This window comes from Pezoporus wallicus, unplaced genomic scaffold (genome assembly GCF_028554395.1).
Source record: "Pezoporus wallicus isolate ANWC-B61680 ecotype Strahan unplaced genomic scaffold, APGP_CSIRO_Pwel_v1 contig_6354, whole genome shotgun sequence".
NCBI lineage: Eukaryota > Metazoa > Chordata > Aves > Psittaciformes > Psittacidae > Pezoporus > Pezoporus wallicus.
The window spans coordinates 1668711-1681506 of record NW_026638688.1 but is presented as its reverse complement, the minus strand read 5'-3'; the positions used below and the strand labels follow the sequence as shown (position 1 = coordinate 1681506).

Below are 12796 nucleotides of genomic sequence, written 5' to 3'. Positions count from 1 at the left end.
CTGTTATCCAAAGACTTGACAGTTTAAGGAAATTGCTAATGGGATCTTTTACTGCCAGGTCACTAGTTCAAACCTGGCTCTGTCAGTACTGACCAAGAGTATCTGGTGAATGTTTGATGATGTGAGATTACAATATGGGTCTCAATCCATTTATCAATAGAAAACCCCTTCAACAACTTGAACCCCCTAAAGCTAATGCCTATAGGAAAGCCTACAGGCTGGAGCATGAACGACCTTTCGCAGCCCTACAGTAGATCAAGGTCAGGATGGGGGCATGCAGATGGAAAAGCTTACAGCAGTGATGTCCGGGCAGAACCTTTCTGCGCCTAAACAAATCTACTAGTTAGTGCACTAAAATACTCCAGTAACAGTACAGTATGAAAGTGCCAGATCCGGTATTGTTCTCAAAGGGAAAATGAGAGGAAGATGCAAACATTAGGAAATCCAGGATCAAGAACTGGTTTACACTAGTGCCAAAACCTCAAATTCATAATTTTGCAAGCTGAGAAGCTCTATTTGAATTTCTCAATATTATAACACTACCGTAAAGTTAAAACTCAAATGTCGGGGTAATGGGTAAGGAGTCAAATGTCTTTATTTCTATGAGATTGACAGGAAAATAAGTTACCACCTAATTCACTGCTTCCCAAACTGTCCCTTGCTCTCAAAAAGTATAAAGCATCACTGGCAGCATCTGGCAGCTGCTGACAGCAAAGACCAAGGGCAAGAAGCAGCCACCTGCCCCTGGAGCCCAGCACCTGGGCAAGGTACATGTGTTAGACATGGTCTGTAACCCCCATTGCAGGGTCCAGTTTAGCAACGTTTCCAGCTCTGCACCCTCCTGAAGTCCCCCAGTGCTTCTCCTTCTGTAGGTAGGACTCTACCGTCAGACCCAGGAAAACAGGGGGACCACCGAGAAAGGCGGGGGAAGGAGGCGGGGGTCCGGCCCTGGCAGCGTTCGGGACTCCACACCGCATGCTGCCGAAATGAAGTGACGGGAAGTCTCGCATCCCTCGTGGATTCACCGAGCGCCCGCGGAGCGCTCCCCGGCCGCTTGGAGTGAAATCAAACGCGTGAGGGCCACCTGGCGGGAGCAGGGACGGGATTGACTTCACCTCGTTGCTCCCCGCGTTTCTCCTGCGGGCTACATCCAGCTGTGGAGCCCGCTGGCAGGATGCTGAGAGACTGGGGAATGCTGGAGGGGCCGTGCTGGCATCACCTGCCTCGGTAACGTGCCCCTTCTTTAAGGGAATTAGTCTATGAGGACCCTGACACCGCTGAAAGGCAGCATGCTTCTGACAAGTGCTTCCGTGTAAGCGACCGAGCTGCTGGGGCTGGTGCACAGGGCCTGCAAAAACACATGAGCACTGACTGCAGGCCAGATACCACCAGGGATGGACAGACAGGTGCTGCAGGCAGGGAAAGGCTCTTCTGCACCATTTCCAGGGCTGGAACAGGATTGTTTCTGCTCAGTAAAGCTCAGCACTGACTCACTGAAATCAGCAGCATTTACCTGACCGCTGGATACCCTGAAGGACAAGTGAGAGGTGTCCCTGCCCATGACAGGGAGGTTGGAACTAGATGATCTTAAGGTCCTTTCCAACCCTAACTATTCTATGACTCAGCAGGTACGGTGTGTGCTAAGTGTGAGCATTGGAGCCACAGATCCCGGACTGTAGCCTGCAAACACCAGTCCAACAAGTGTGTTCTCTCACAACTGAAAACAGAACTGGCAGTCACCTTCTTCAGGGTGCACAGAAATTATCTGCCCCTCCTGCGTGCATTTGTTATTCATCGTTCTGAAGTATCATTTCTTGGAGAAACAAACTGTATCGGAGAAACCCAGAGCGTTAACCACCACCTGATGACATCTTGCCAAGGACAAAGAATCAGTGTCACTGAGAAATAACATGAACTGCTACCAGCAGCCCTGATCCTGCTCCACCTGTGCTAGTACTCACTCAATATACTATACAGGCTTTTCGGGCCAGAGATTCAGCACAATGAATCCTGCACCAGAAGATAGCTTTGTAATTCAATATTTGGAGTAGTCATCTTTTTGAACTCAACACCTTCCAGGTGGAAAATGAAAAAGGCAAACCAATTTTCCCTGTTATTCCAGGAGTCTCAGATGTGGTAGGAAAGGGCTGGACAAACCCACAGCATCTGTACTGCACAAATAACCAGCAAACATGCAGCAAGCATCACATCCAATACTGCTGTTCAGCTGCACAAGGTGCACCTCACCCAGATCCCACCCCACCAGTTCCACAGCTTCAGAACAAAACCCAGAGTTAAAAAGGCTCCTACGGCCCTTCAACTAAATCACTTGGCATCAGCAGTCTCCAAGACTTTGGAGTTGCAAGTATAGAGAATTTTATTCCAATTCTAGTATTTTTCCCCAGTTATATATCATTTTATACAGAAGACACAATTCCTGTGCTTCCTTACCAATTTGATCCATATTGATCCACACTGATCTACACACACTTCTTCTAGGATCTTTTAAGGCTACAGAAATGACAATTTCTGCACTAGTTACAAAATAATTACCCATAATAATTTAATAATGAGCTTTCCCTTTAAATTATTAACATGAGTAGCTGAGGAAATTGTCAATTTCAACAAGTTTAAATTCAAATGATAAATGCCAAATCTGTGTTAAATGAGACCAGCAAATTAGCAATTAAAATATTTATGCAAGAAGGCAAAAGATACTGTATTCAAGGAGCTGAAGAGCACTCTCCTATCGGGATGTTTGACAATGGCATGTGTTTGGATATCCCAGCTCCAAAACCCTGTGCAAAGGGAAGACAAAAAAATATCTAACCCCATAATTGAAGCTGAACAGCGTTGACTGGTGCCCAGTGGGATTTCAGTAGAATCCAAGCAGTTCTCAGAATACCCTTGGGTTATACTGAGCAGAAATTCTGACCCCAATCGTATTATTTCTATCATATAAATCTTTATCTGTGGGAAGCTTGGAAGAAAGAAGCTGCTTCATGGCACCTAATTGCTTCGTCACTGAGAACAGAGTTGACCACACTGCTTTTTAAGAAAGAGGAGGGACAACCATCTTTCAAGCTGAAAGTGAAATACCAGTGTCCGGGGAGATCTTGGAACCCTGTAAGTGCAAATCCCACTTTTCCCAGCTAACTTTGCAGACACAAGCCATTCACAGAGCGCCAGCATCACGGGAGCCTGCTGCACCATGGTTTCACTCCAGATTCAACTGGTGGATTTAAATATGGAAATAATTAGTTTTCCCCCTGTTTCAGTGTTCTCTGTGATTTCTACCTGCAGACCCAGTGACAGCACTCCCAACCCCAGCACTTTCCCACCACAGGGGCTGCTGCATCTGGCCCCAGGTTCCCCCTTCCCAACCTGACCTCCTAACTTCATCCTCTTCATCCCACTCCTCTGCCACATTGAAAATGAGAGAAGCGAATCCTTTGGAAAGCAACTCCAGGCTCTTGGGAAGTTTGGAAACCCATTGTACAGGGCTTAATTTCATCTTTTGGACATGTGTTTAAAGGTTTGGATCCCCAGGAGGAGTGAAGCACAGGTTGAGGGATGGTTTTCTGCCCAAGGAAAAGTTTGGGAGCAGCATCACATGAGCATGAACCTGTCATAGCCAGTGCCACCCACTGCCTGCTAAAAGCACAGCACAAATATGGAGCCCATTTGCATCTGAAAGCAGAGGGAACAATTCAGGACTCATCAGAGCACAGGCAGACCCAGCCAACAAAACCACACGAGGGCAAGACTTGTATTTTCTGTTGAGAGCGAGCCTGGGAAGGAGATTGCACAACCCACCAGCAGCTGCACATCAGCCCAGACCTAACACCTGACTCCACGTGAGGCAGTTTTCAGAGCTCAGTTTCTATTCCTTCTCCATACCAAGGGAAAAAGGTGACCCTGCAGCTTCCTTTATCCTCCTCTCCAGCTCCAGCTCCTCAGAATAAAAAGCTGGGGACCTGGAAGCCACCAGAGCCATGTTAAATGCAGCTGTAACTCCGATGAGCAATGGCTGCATGGGCCCAGGTTCTGTGAAAATGCCTCTGAGCACTTCAGTCCATCCCCACTGCCATGTAGTACAGCTGGATACAGACACATGCACAGACCTGGGCCACCAGCTGCACCCATAGAGCTCAGGAAGGGGCTGACACACTTGGCTGCATCTTCTGCAATACTCAAGATTAATATTTGAGCACATCAAAGTGTAATAAAAAATCCTAGTAACAGTCTATGGTTGGGTTTGGGGTTCTCCCACTGATTTCCCACCACCAGTGCAAAGGAAGGTCATGACCAAACCTTTTTCCAGCAAGATGAGCACATCAGCTATAACCAAAACTCCATCACACACGTGCCAAGATTTCCAGCTTGAAAAAGAGATGTGTCTTCACAGGTTACAACTTTTCACTTTAATTCACTTATCCACACGTACTTTCTAATATGGACGGGCCTTTGAGAAATTAATTTCCATCTGAAAACAAACAAGGTCTGAAACAGTTTACAAAGGGACCCATCTTTCAAGGACGTTTCCTTTTAAATTGCACAATGTGGCTCTTAGCAAGGAAAATAAATAAAACTTAATCCCTCTGCATTCCAGCTGGCATTTTTTCCCCGAGCTAAAAGCGAACAATCAATTTAAAGAAAACTCAGCCTATGGTCAATTAAGGAGCTGTATATCATTGCATTTATAAATACCAGGTACCTATTCCATTGATTATTTTGATCCAGTTAAGTCTGTTTTACCTTTTAAATTCCTAAGAATGAAGTCATTTTCCCACATTGCAGTCCTGGGTTTTTCACATCTGTTGCTGCAAAATTCTGCAGATCGGCTGGTCTTTGGCTGTGGTACTTGCCAAAAGGGTTTCAGCTACCAGATTTATTTAAGGATGGGGATTATAAACTGCCAGGAAATGGCAACCACTGGGAAAATTTGTGTCTAATTACTTGTAACACATAGAAATAATTTCCCTTTATTCCCCCTTTTTTAATCTTTTTTTCTTTCTTTCCTCTTTATTATTTTCTCTTTTTTTTTGTTTCTAATTTGGGTTGGTTGCTTATGCCTACAAACTGTTTTCATTTTACATCTTCTCTCTTTAACCAGGATGGGCAGCTTTAGGTTTATGTGTGTGCCAGATGGACTCTCTTAGCACTGTTTAATCCCCTGCCAGCACCACCCAACCTCTGCTTCTCCCCAGGCTTTCCCCCTCCTTTCCAATCTCCCTTTTCCTCGTGACTTCATCCTCTTTATCTTGATCATCTCTGTCACTGAAAAGGAGAAAAGTGAACCCTCTGGAAAGTGAACCCCGTTCTTGGGAAGGTGTAGAGAGCTCACCAAGCTTGCAGGGTACCTTTTTCTCTAAAAGACAGTGCTTGTTCTCAAGGACATAATCAATACCTCAGAGCCACAGAATACATTTGCCAAGCAGTTTATCAAATAAATCATAACTTCATGCAAACAGATGGAATTTCCCTGGGCAGAGTCTCCACATTGGCACTTGGCATTCCCAGGCACAACCACCCGATGGTGCAGCACTCAACAGCACTGACAAGAAGAGTCACCACGCCTCTAGGCATGACTCCAGCAGCACGCTGCTAAGTACAATAGCCATAGTTAGAAGAAACAGGCATTGCCGAAGAGAAGACTGGTACGTCTGGAGTGTGAGGGAGTGAGCTGTGATCCTTGATGTGATTGCACACACACATCACAAAAATGGGGACCAGTTAACTTCTAAACTCAGTATTGTAACACTGAGAAAAATTGAGTTTAAAATTGCATTTATCTTTATATGTGCAAGCAAAGCCAAAGGGATTAGTAGGGAAATGTGTTCGTCAGTCTTTCCCACAAGTGTTTTTGTGGAGTGACACCACAGGCAAGACTTAGAATAAGCAATCCTTTCAGGACAGATCTCACTAATACACAACAGCTCCAGATGCTGTGGAGACTGAGAAGTAGCTCTGGAAAATCATTTAAAGGTCTCTTTGTACACATGTAACATGCAGACGGAAAGAAGTCAGCACCAAACCACCGCCACCTCCACCAGCCTCGGAGCAGAGTGAACCAGCAGTGCTTCCTTCTTGACAGGGTCCAACCCTGTGATCCAGCACAGTGCTGTGACATCCTGCTTGCTCCTAACCAAGCAGCTTCTGCCTCAGCAACAGCAGCTTCACTCTATTTGGTTCCTTTCATTCTGAATGCAGCTGGCTTCCCAACAGCACAACGTGCTTCAAACAGCCAGTTCTCCCTCCCAAGCATGGATTTTTCTTTTTAGACACTGCTATCAACTTTTTATATCTTATTTGATAATTTTAATTCTGACCCAACTGAAATCAAACTCCTTCACTATCCATGCCGGTTAGGAAAAATGTTACAGGTCTGTTCTCAAACATTCAGATACTTTGAGCCCAAACTGGCTGGTTTGAGGGGAAGTATTGAGTTAACTTACAAATTGAATTTAAAATTAACCAAGAAAGAAGGGGACTCAGCATGAAGAGGTTTTCCCATGCTGGAAAACCTTGTGCATTTCAAGAACTCTCTGTCCTGGCATAAAGTGAAGCGCTTCCCTAGGAATGAGGAAGGAAATAGATTCTTCTACTGCAAAATAGCCAAAAACCAAGGGAGCCACAAGCAATGCAATTCAAGCTAAGGCTTTCAAATGAGATTTCCTAGCCACAGACTTGTTTGCTCATCTCATGGAGACATCTCACCTTGCAAATACATTTCCCTGAGCCCAGAGCAATGGACTTGATAAATCAGCAGCCCTGGGATACTCGATAGGACTAGCTAGACACACACTATCATCCCATGCAATGAAGTGCTTCTATTTCCAACAAAAACCACCCCACCGTAAAATTCCAAACTGTTCCCATTATATCACCTAGCTGGAAACATCTTTTTTGAGTCCAGATGTTCGTCAATCACACCACCATCAGAAGGAGTCCACATGAAAATGATTTCAAGCCTCAGCCTACACTTGTACCCTGATCATAAACACTCAAAAAGCATTTTTTCCCCATTTACTCATGCACAGCTGCAGAGAAAAAGAAAATCAACTCAAAGCAAGCAGCGTCCAAGAGGGAGTTCTGCACCAAACAAAGCTCAGAGGTCAGGATCATTCACCCAGATGCTCTAGAGAGCATCAAGACAGAAGGCTCATTTCATTTCATTCCTTACCTCCCTGCTCCCCCAGAGCAGCCTCCCCCTTTTCCTCATTCCCCTTCCGGTTACACAGTTCATTTCTTCTGCAAGATCTAACTTGGCACGAGTTTTGGCAATTCTCACTTCATCCCTGAACTTCCTGACCCATAACATGCAGCCTGCTTGGCTTATCAGTATTTACTTCCCAACCACCCCCATTCCTTGCAGGCTTCTTTTTAAGCTCCTCCCAGAGCTCGCAGTCCCTCGCTTCTCAGAAAATGGTGTTCTGTCAGGATTCCGAGTGGGGAAAGAACACAACCAAAAAGCAGCAAAAAAGAACACACTTGCACATCCCGCCCCTCTTAACTTTGCAGTCCAACAGATTCCAGTACCCGGTGAGCATGAACCATGCACAACATCCACACTCCACCTTGGCTGGCTCTAACAAACAACTCTTTGTAATGGTGTTGGCACCTAATGTAGGGAACTCCCATCTCTCAAGTGAAGTTCTGTTCCTATGAGCTCCCCAAGCCAGCAGCCTCCCCTCCTTTCTCTTCTCTCCCTCTTGAAAATAACCTTCTCAGTAAAGAGGTGCAGCTTTCATCTCCTCCAGCCCCTCTTGCCAGGATGCTCAACTCTGCTGACTGCCGGAGCCCCCACACCTTTGAGCACCTTCTCCAGCATGGAACAGTTGCTTTTGGTTCACTCCAGTGGGAATCTTGCAGCATAATTTCTCCTGAGAGCCAGCACGTACCTTCCTATCCTGTCAGGCTCCTCTCCAGCACCACATCCATGTGTCCAACCCACAGTCCTGGATGACACTGTGGTTGTTGAACCTGCTGTGGGACTGCTGGTTCTCAGTGAGGAGTCTCCAAGTGCACTTACCTCTTACCAGTGGTGGTGTGAATCCAGAGTTCTTTCTTCTAGTTTTTGCATTACCAGTGAGCTATGGACAACTTAGGGTAGAAATGGAAAGGTTCATTGCCAAGGGGTCAGGCTGAGGAACAGCTTCTCAGCAGAAGCCATGAACACAAACCTTATCTTTTTGCTACTTTCTCACCACCACTTCCTGTATTTATGAAAGCGATGATGTGACACAGTGTCGGACATGGAGGAACTGGAGACAATGACCCCTGTGATTCCCTCCTGCCCCACTGCCCGCATGCAAGTCCTGTAGGTGAACACAAGTTCCTCTCCTTCCTTCCCTGCATTCACCCCAAGGTATCTGTAGAGTGGTTACAACCCCTCCAACCTTTATTTCACAAGACAGACCAAGCCTGGCTTTTCTCTCTTCCTCATCATTTGGGCATCACTTGCTCCCTACCATGTGAGGAAGAGAAGGCTGCGTAGAGACCTCATGGCAGCCTTCCAGTATCTGAAGGGAACCTATAGGGATGCTCAGGAGGGACTCTTCATTAGGAACTGTAGTGACAGGACAAGGGATAATGGGTTAAAACTTAAACCAGGGGAAGTTTAGATTGGATATAAGGAGGAAATTCTTTCCTGTTAGGGTGGTGAGGCACTGGAATGGGTTGCCCAGGGAGGTTGTGAATGCTCCATCCCTGGCAGTGTTCAAGACCAGGTTGGATGAGGCCTTGGGTGATAAGATTTAGTGTGAGGTGTCCCTGCCCATGGCAGGGGGGTTGGAACTAGATGATCTTAAGGTCCTTTCCAACCCTAACTATTCTATGATTCTATGATCTTACACAAAGGAAAACCTTCCCATTGCTCGCTTCTGGGATCATTTTCCCGCTCCTAGGGACAGCAAGCAGATTTCACAGGGCATCCTTCAAAAACATGTTCTGTGAATTGAGGGAAAGTCTTTGTTTCAGAATACTTCAGAGCCTCCTGTAACAGTGCTGCCCCCCCAGACCCTCCATTTCCTGCCTCCACAGGCTTTCAAGTATGGCTGGAATGGAAGCAGTCTGAATTAGTAGATTAAAAACTTGGATACATACACATTGCTTTGAGGGGGATTCAATTCCACAGAAATGCAGGTGTGGAAGAGCAGGACCTAAAGCGCTGACTAACAGGAGTGAAAAAGAAGAGCTCAAGAAAAAAGCCTCATCACAATCTTCCCCCCAAACACACCCAAGCTGTTAATAAAAGCTTTGCAGTGAAGTACATGGAAAAGCTACATTTCTGATTAATACACAAGAAAACAAAAATGAGATACAGAATCACAGGATGGTGCAACTGATATTTCCCTCCTATCAGGTGAGAAGGAAATAGGTTTGGGTTTTGCTTGATATTCAGCAGCAGCAGTCACAGCCTCTGGGAGCAAATAGGCCCCAGTGCTCTGTTATTGTGGACAAGATCTGGTGGCAAGGCCTGGGGGAGGCCAGGAGGTATCACCAAGACACACAGCACTGAAATGGAAATGGGAGTAGAGCGTGTGCATCACAAGTTCCACTGAGCTCCAAGGGGAACAGACAGCTGCTGTTGCAGGAGAGCCTCTCCACACATACTTAATCGATGGCATTTCAATGCAAGAATCACATAACCAGGTGTAAAAATCTTCAAATGTAATTTATTAAGACATTCAGCTATGTCTGTCAGTCTACATCCAAATTTACTACTAAAAATAAAATAGTATCACATTTCACATTAGGAATACCGACTTTGAAAAACACTTGAGTCAAGCCTATCGTATAAATAAGTGACTAATTTCTCTTCATATCAAAATTCACATAAAAAAATTGCCTGCTCCCTACTCCCACCTATTCCCCCACCCCAGTTCCTAGTTCTACTTGAAGCCATGATGAATGTAAAAATTTAAGTATGGACATGTCCTTGTCAAAGAAAAAAAGGTGCAAACCTATTAACAGCTTTAAAAGTGGCATTTGCGGAGTCTGATCATACACAATAATGTACTCATTCCCAAAGTGCAAATATCGCCAGAGTTTAATACTGTTTTAATTCAGCTGCAAGAATTAAACATTACACAGCACAGTACTGCAAGGCCTCTATCTGTGCCCTAAAACTCATCCCACTTGCCTCCTGCACACGGTAGCAGAGGTCAAAGCGTTCATTAGAGCTTTAGTTTACTTCACGCAGCCCAGACTGTGCCCATTATTAGCAAAAGTTTCATATACAACAAAATATTTAAGACTCCGTCATAAAAGTCAAGAGTCACTATAGGTTACATAAATTCAAATGCAACTGCCCCACCAAGAACACCCAAAGCATAGACATGACGTATTAAGAGTGCTTCCATCTTCTAGTACAATCACTGCTGTTGTAGCTTTGATTTTTGCTTACGTGCCATAAAAAATTGTCAGCAACCAGGGACTGGTAACTTGCTGCATTTAACATCTCTCAGGTAGCCCGGGACACGGCTGTATGTGATACCCTCTTCCTGTCTGTCAGCAACCTCTCACAGACCTCTCGTTCCTGTTACCCCTCACCTGTGTCTTGAAAACACTTTTTTCACTGCAATTTGTTTCCAGACATCCTTCCTATGCCCACAGTTCAGAGAGCTTCTGGAGTCATTTCTACTACATCTCACTGGAGTTACCACTACCAAGCAGCCCATAAAAATCAGCATGGGAGATTACATTTTGACCAGCATTAATAGCTAAACTTCTTTCACAGCTGTGGAAGGATAGGTTTTCTTCTGAGTCAAACTTGATCTCTGAAATGTGTTTGTTCCTGCGTCATCCTTCGTCACCTTAGAGCTGGACACAAACCCTTGGATCGGGAGCGGGGCACCCCTCTGGAGCTGCCATTAGTTCTGCAGCACAAGCTGCTCCCTGGCTGGCCTCACATGGGCCTGTGTCACTGTCCATGCTTTGAGACCCCTCCAGGCCATCCTGTCCACCAGTAACCTGGCCACTGCTCTTGCTAGGGCTGTCTTTCACATCTGGCCCATTGTCAGGTTCAGCACCAGGTGGCTCAGCTGCATCTCCAGGTCTGGTATTCTGCTCTGCAGTAGGATTTGGCTGTTGAACTGGCTCTGGTCCCAGCCCTGGTAGCTGTGAAGGGCTCTTAAGTTGGCAGTGGCACAGAGGGCAGGTTTCTTGCACATACAGCCATTTCTTAAGACAACCCGCATGAAAAAAATGGCTACATGGTGTGATCACAGCAGTCTTCATATCCTGAAAGACACAAAAAAAGAAGGAAGATCACATTATTTGTAATTCCATTCCTTTCCTCTCACCCAATGTATCTGATGGGTCCATCAGCCACAGAAGAGACTGAAGCAATCTACAGGTAAATAAAAGAATGTTCCTTCCTTCCTACCAACAAGCCTCTACATTCAAATACAAACACAGGCCAGGTCTGGCTGTTTATACCACAGAGATTAGAAATTAGGGAAAACAACTTTGTTTATAAGGTGTTAAGAGTCACAGAATTAGTTGGTTTAAGAAATAATTGCGCATCTCAAAACCTGCACACTTACAGATCCAACACGTAACAACAGCAAGCCAGAAATTAAATAACCCTGAACTCTGTCAGCTGAGACCCACATGTTACTGGTCTGGTGTTTCAAACACCCTCATTCAATCTGGCACCTGTAGTTTTACTCTTCAAAGAGCCTGGAGTATCAAGTTTGGAGTCATTCCAACTGCTCTCCAACTACATGCTGATCTTCAGGTGGTTCTTTCACTGTCATACATAACTACAATTTCTGTCCAAGAGAAAGAGACCTTGGAGCTAGAAGTGTGATAAAGATACTACTTTCAGCATTGACTTCTAAGGTACTTGCATCTGCTGGCTTACATTAGAAAGACTTTGATAATTAGGTTTCTGTTATAAAACAGACATTGCACATGAAGTTGAAGTAGCGATGTCTGTAAATACTGGGCTACTTCTATGGAATAACAACAAATTAGTTCTAGAGTACACATTGTCTTTCACTAACAAAATCTTTCACTAATGAAAAAAGGGCACATTTGCTGTTACTTTTGAGACCAAATCAACCCAAATACAAGAGGTTTCAAGGAAGTTCTTTTGTGTAACTTGATTAAGAAAAAGCAATAAACACTTCCAAACTATCTCTTTATTCATAAAAGACTCTGTGGGTGACAGCACTCCAAATCAATTTACACAAAGCAGAAAACTGGGTAATTCAAGTAATTTACTGAGCACAATATTACTCGTTAAACATGATTCAAGTAACTTATTTTACTTAAACATGATTCAAGTAACTTATTTTGACAGTACAGAGATGTCTAAATTAAAGTCAATCTTCTGACACTTTCATTCTTACCTGGTAGCAGATGGCACAGATATCATTGTGCTGCTCCAACTGCTCTTTTGTGGCAACAGGCAGTGATTTTATCTTATTCACAGCATCTCTACGAAGAAGGAAACTCTTCCATCCCAGTTGGGCCCGCAACCACACATTGTAATAGGAGTGAATGAAGATGATCACAGAACCCATCACAGTCCATTCACCAAAGATTGTCTCCGAGACACCATATGCCACCACACAGAGAGCGACGAGGAATTCCAGCAGCCGGTATGTACCATTCACATAATAAATTACATCATCCATATTTTCTACAGGTTCTTTTCTGAACTCCTCCACCATAAACAAAACATAAATGAAAAGTGTTCCAAGCACCTGTAACAGTGAAAAGACCATGAGCTCAGCATTCAGTTCTGAACCAGAGTTGAAGTCATCCAGCATTGTCCATTGAG

At 44.8% G+C, this 12796-nt stretch overlaps 1 protein-coding gene across 4 annotated transcripts in view; it reads right to left on the bottom strand.

Annotated features, from left to right (window-relative positions):
* Nucleotides 1-9660: 9660 nt before the first annotated feature.
* RNF145 (ring finger protein 145) overlaps nt 9661-12796 on the bottom strand; it is a 45885-nt gene continuing 42749 nt past the window's right edge. For all 4 annotated transcript variants that reach the window (XM_057411910.1, XM_057411912.1, XM_057411909.1 and 1 more), the window contains exons 10-11: nt 12363-12719; nt 9661-11247 (exon numbers count right to left, since the gene is read on the bottom strand). In XM_057411910.1, the coding sequence (XP_057267893.1) occupies nt 10822-11247; nt 12363-12719 (783 nt within the window). In that variant the 3' untranslated portion in view covers nt 9661-10821. The remainder of the gene's footprint in view (nt 11248-12362; nt 12720-12796) is intronic.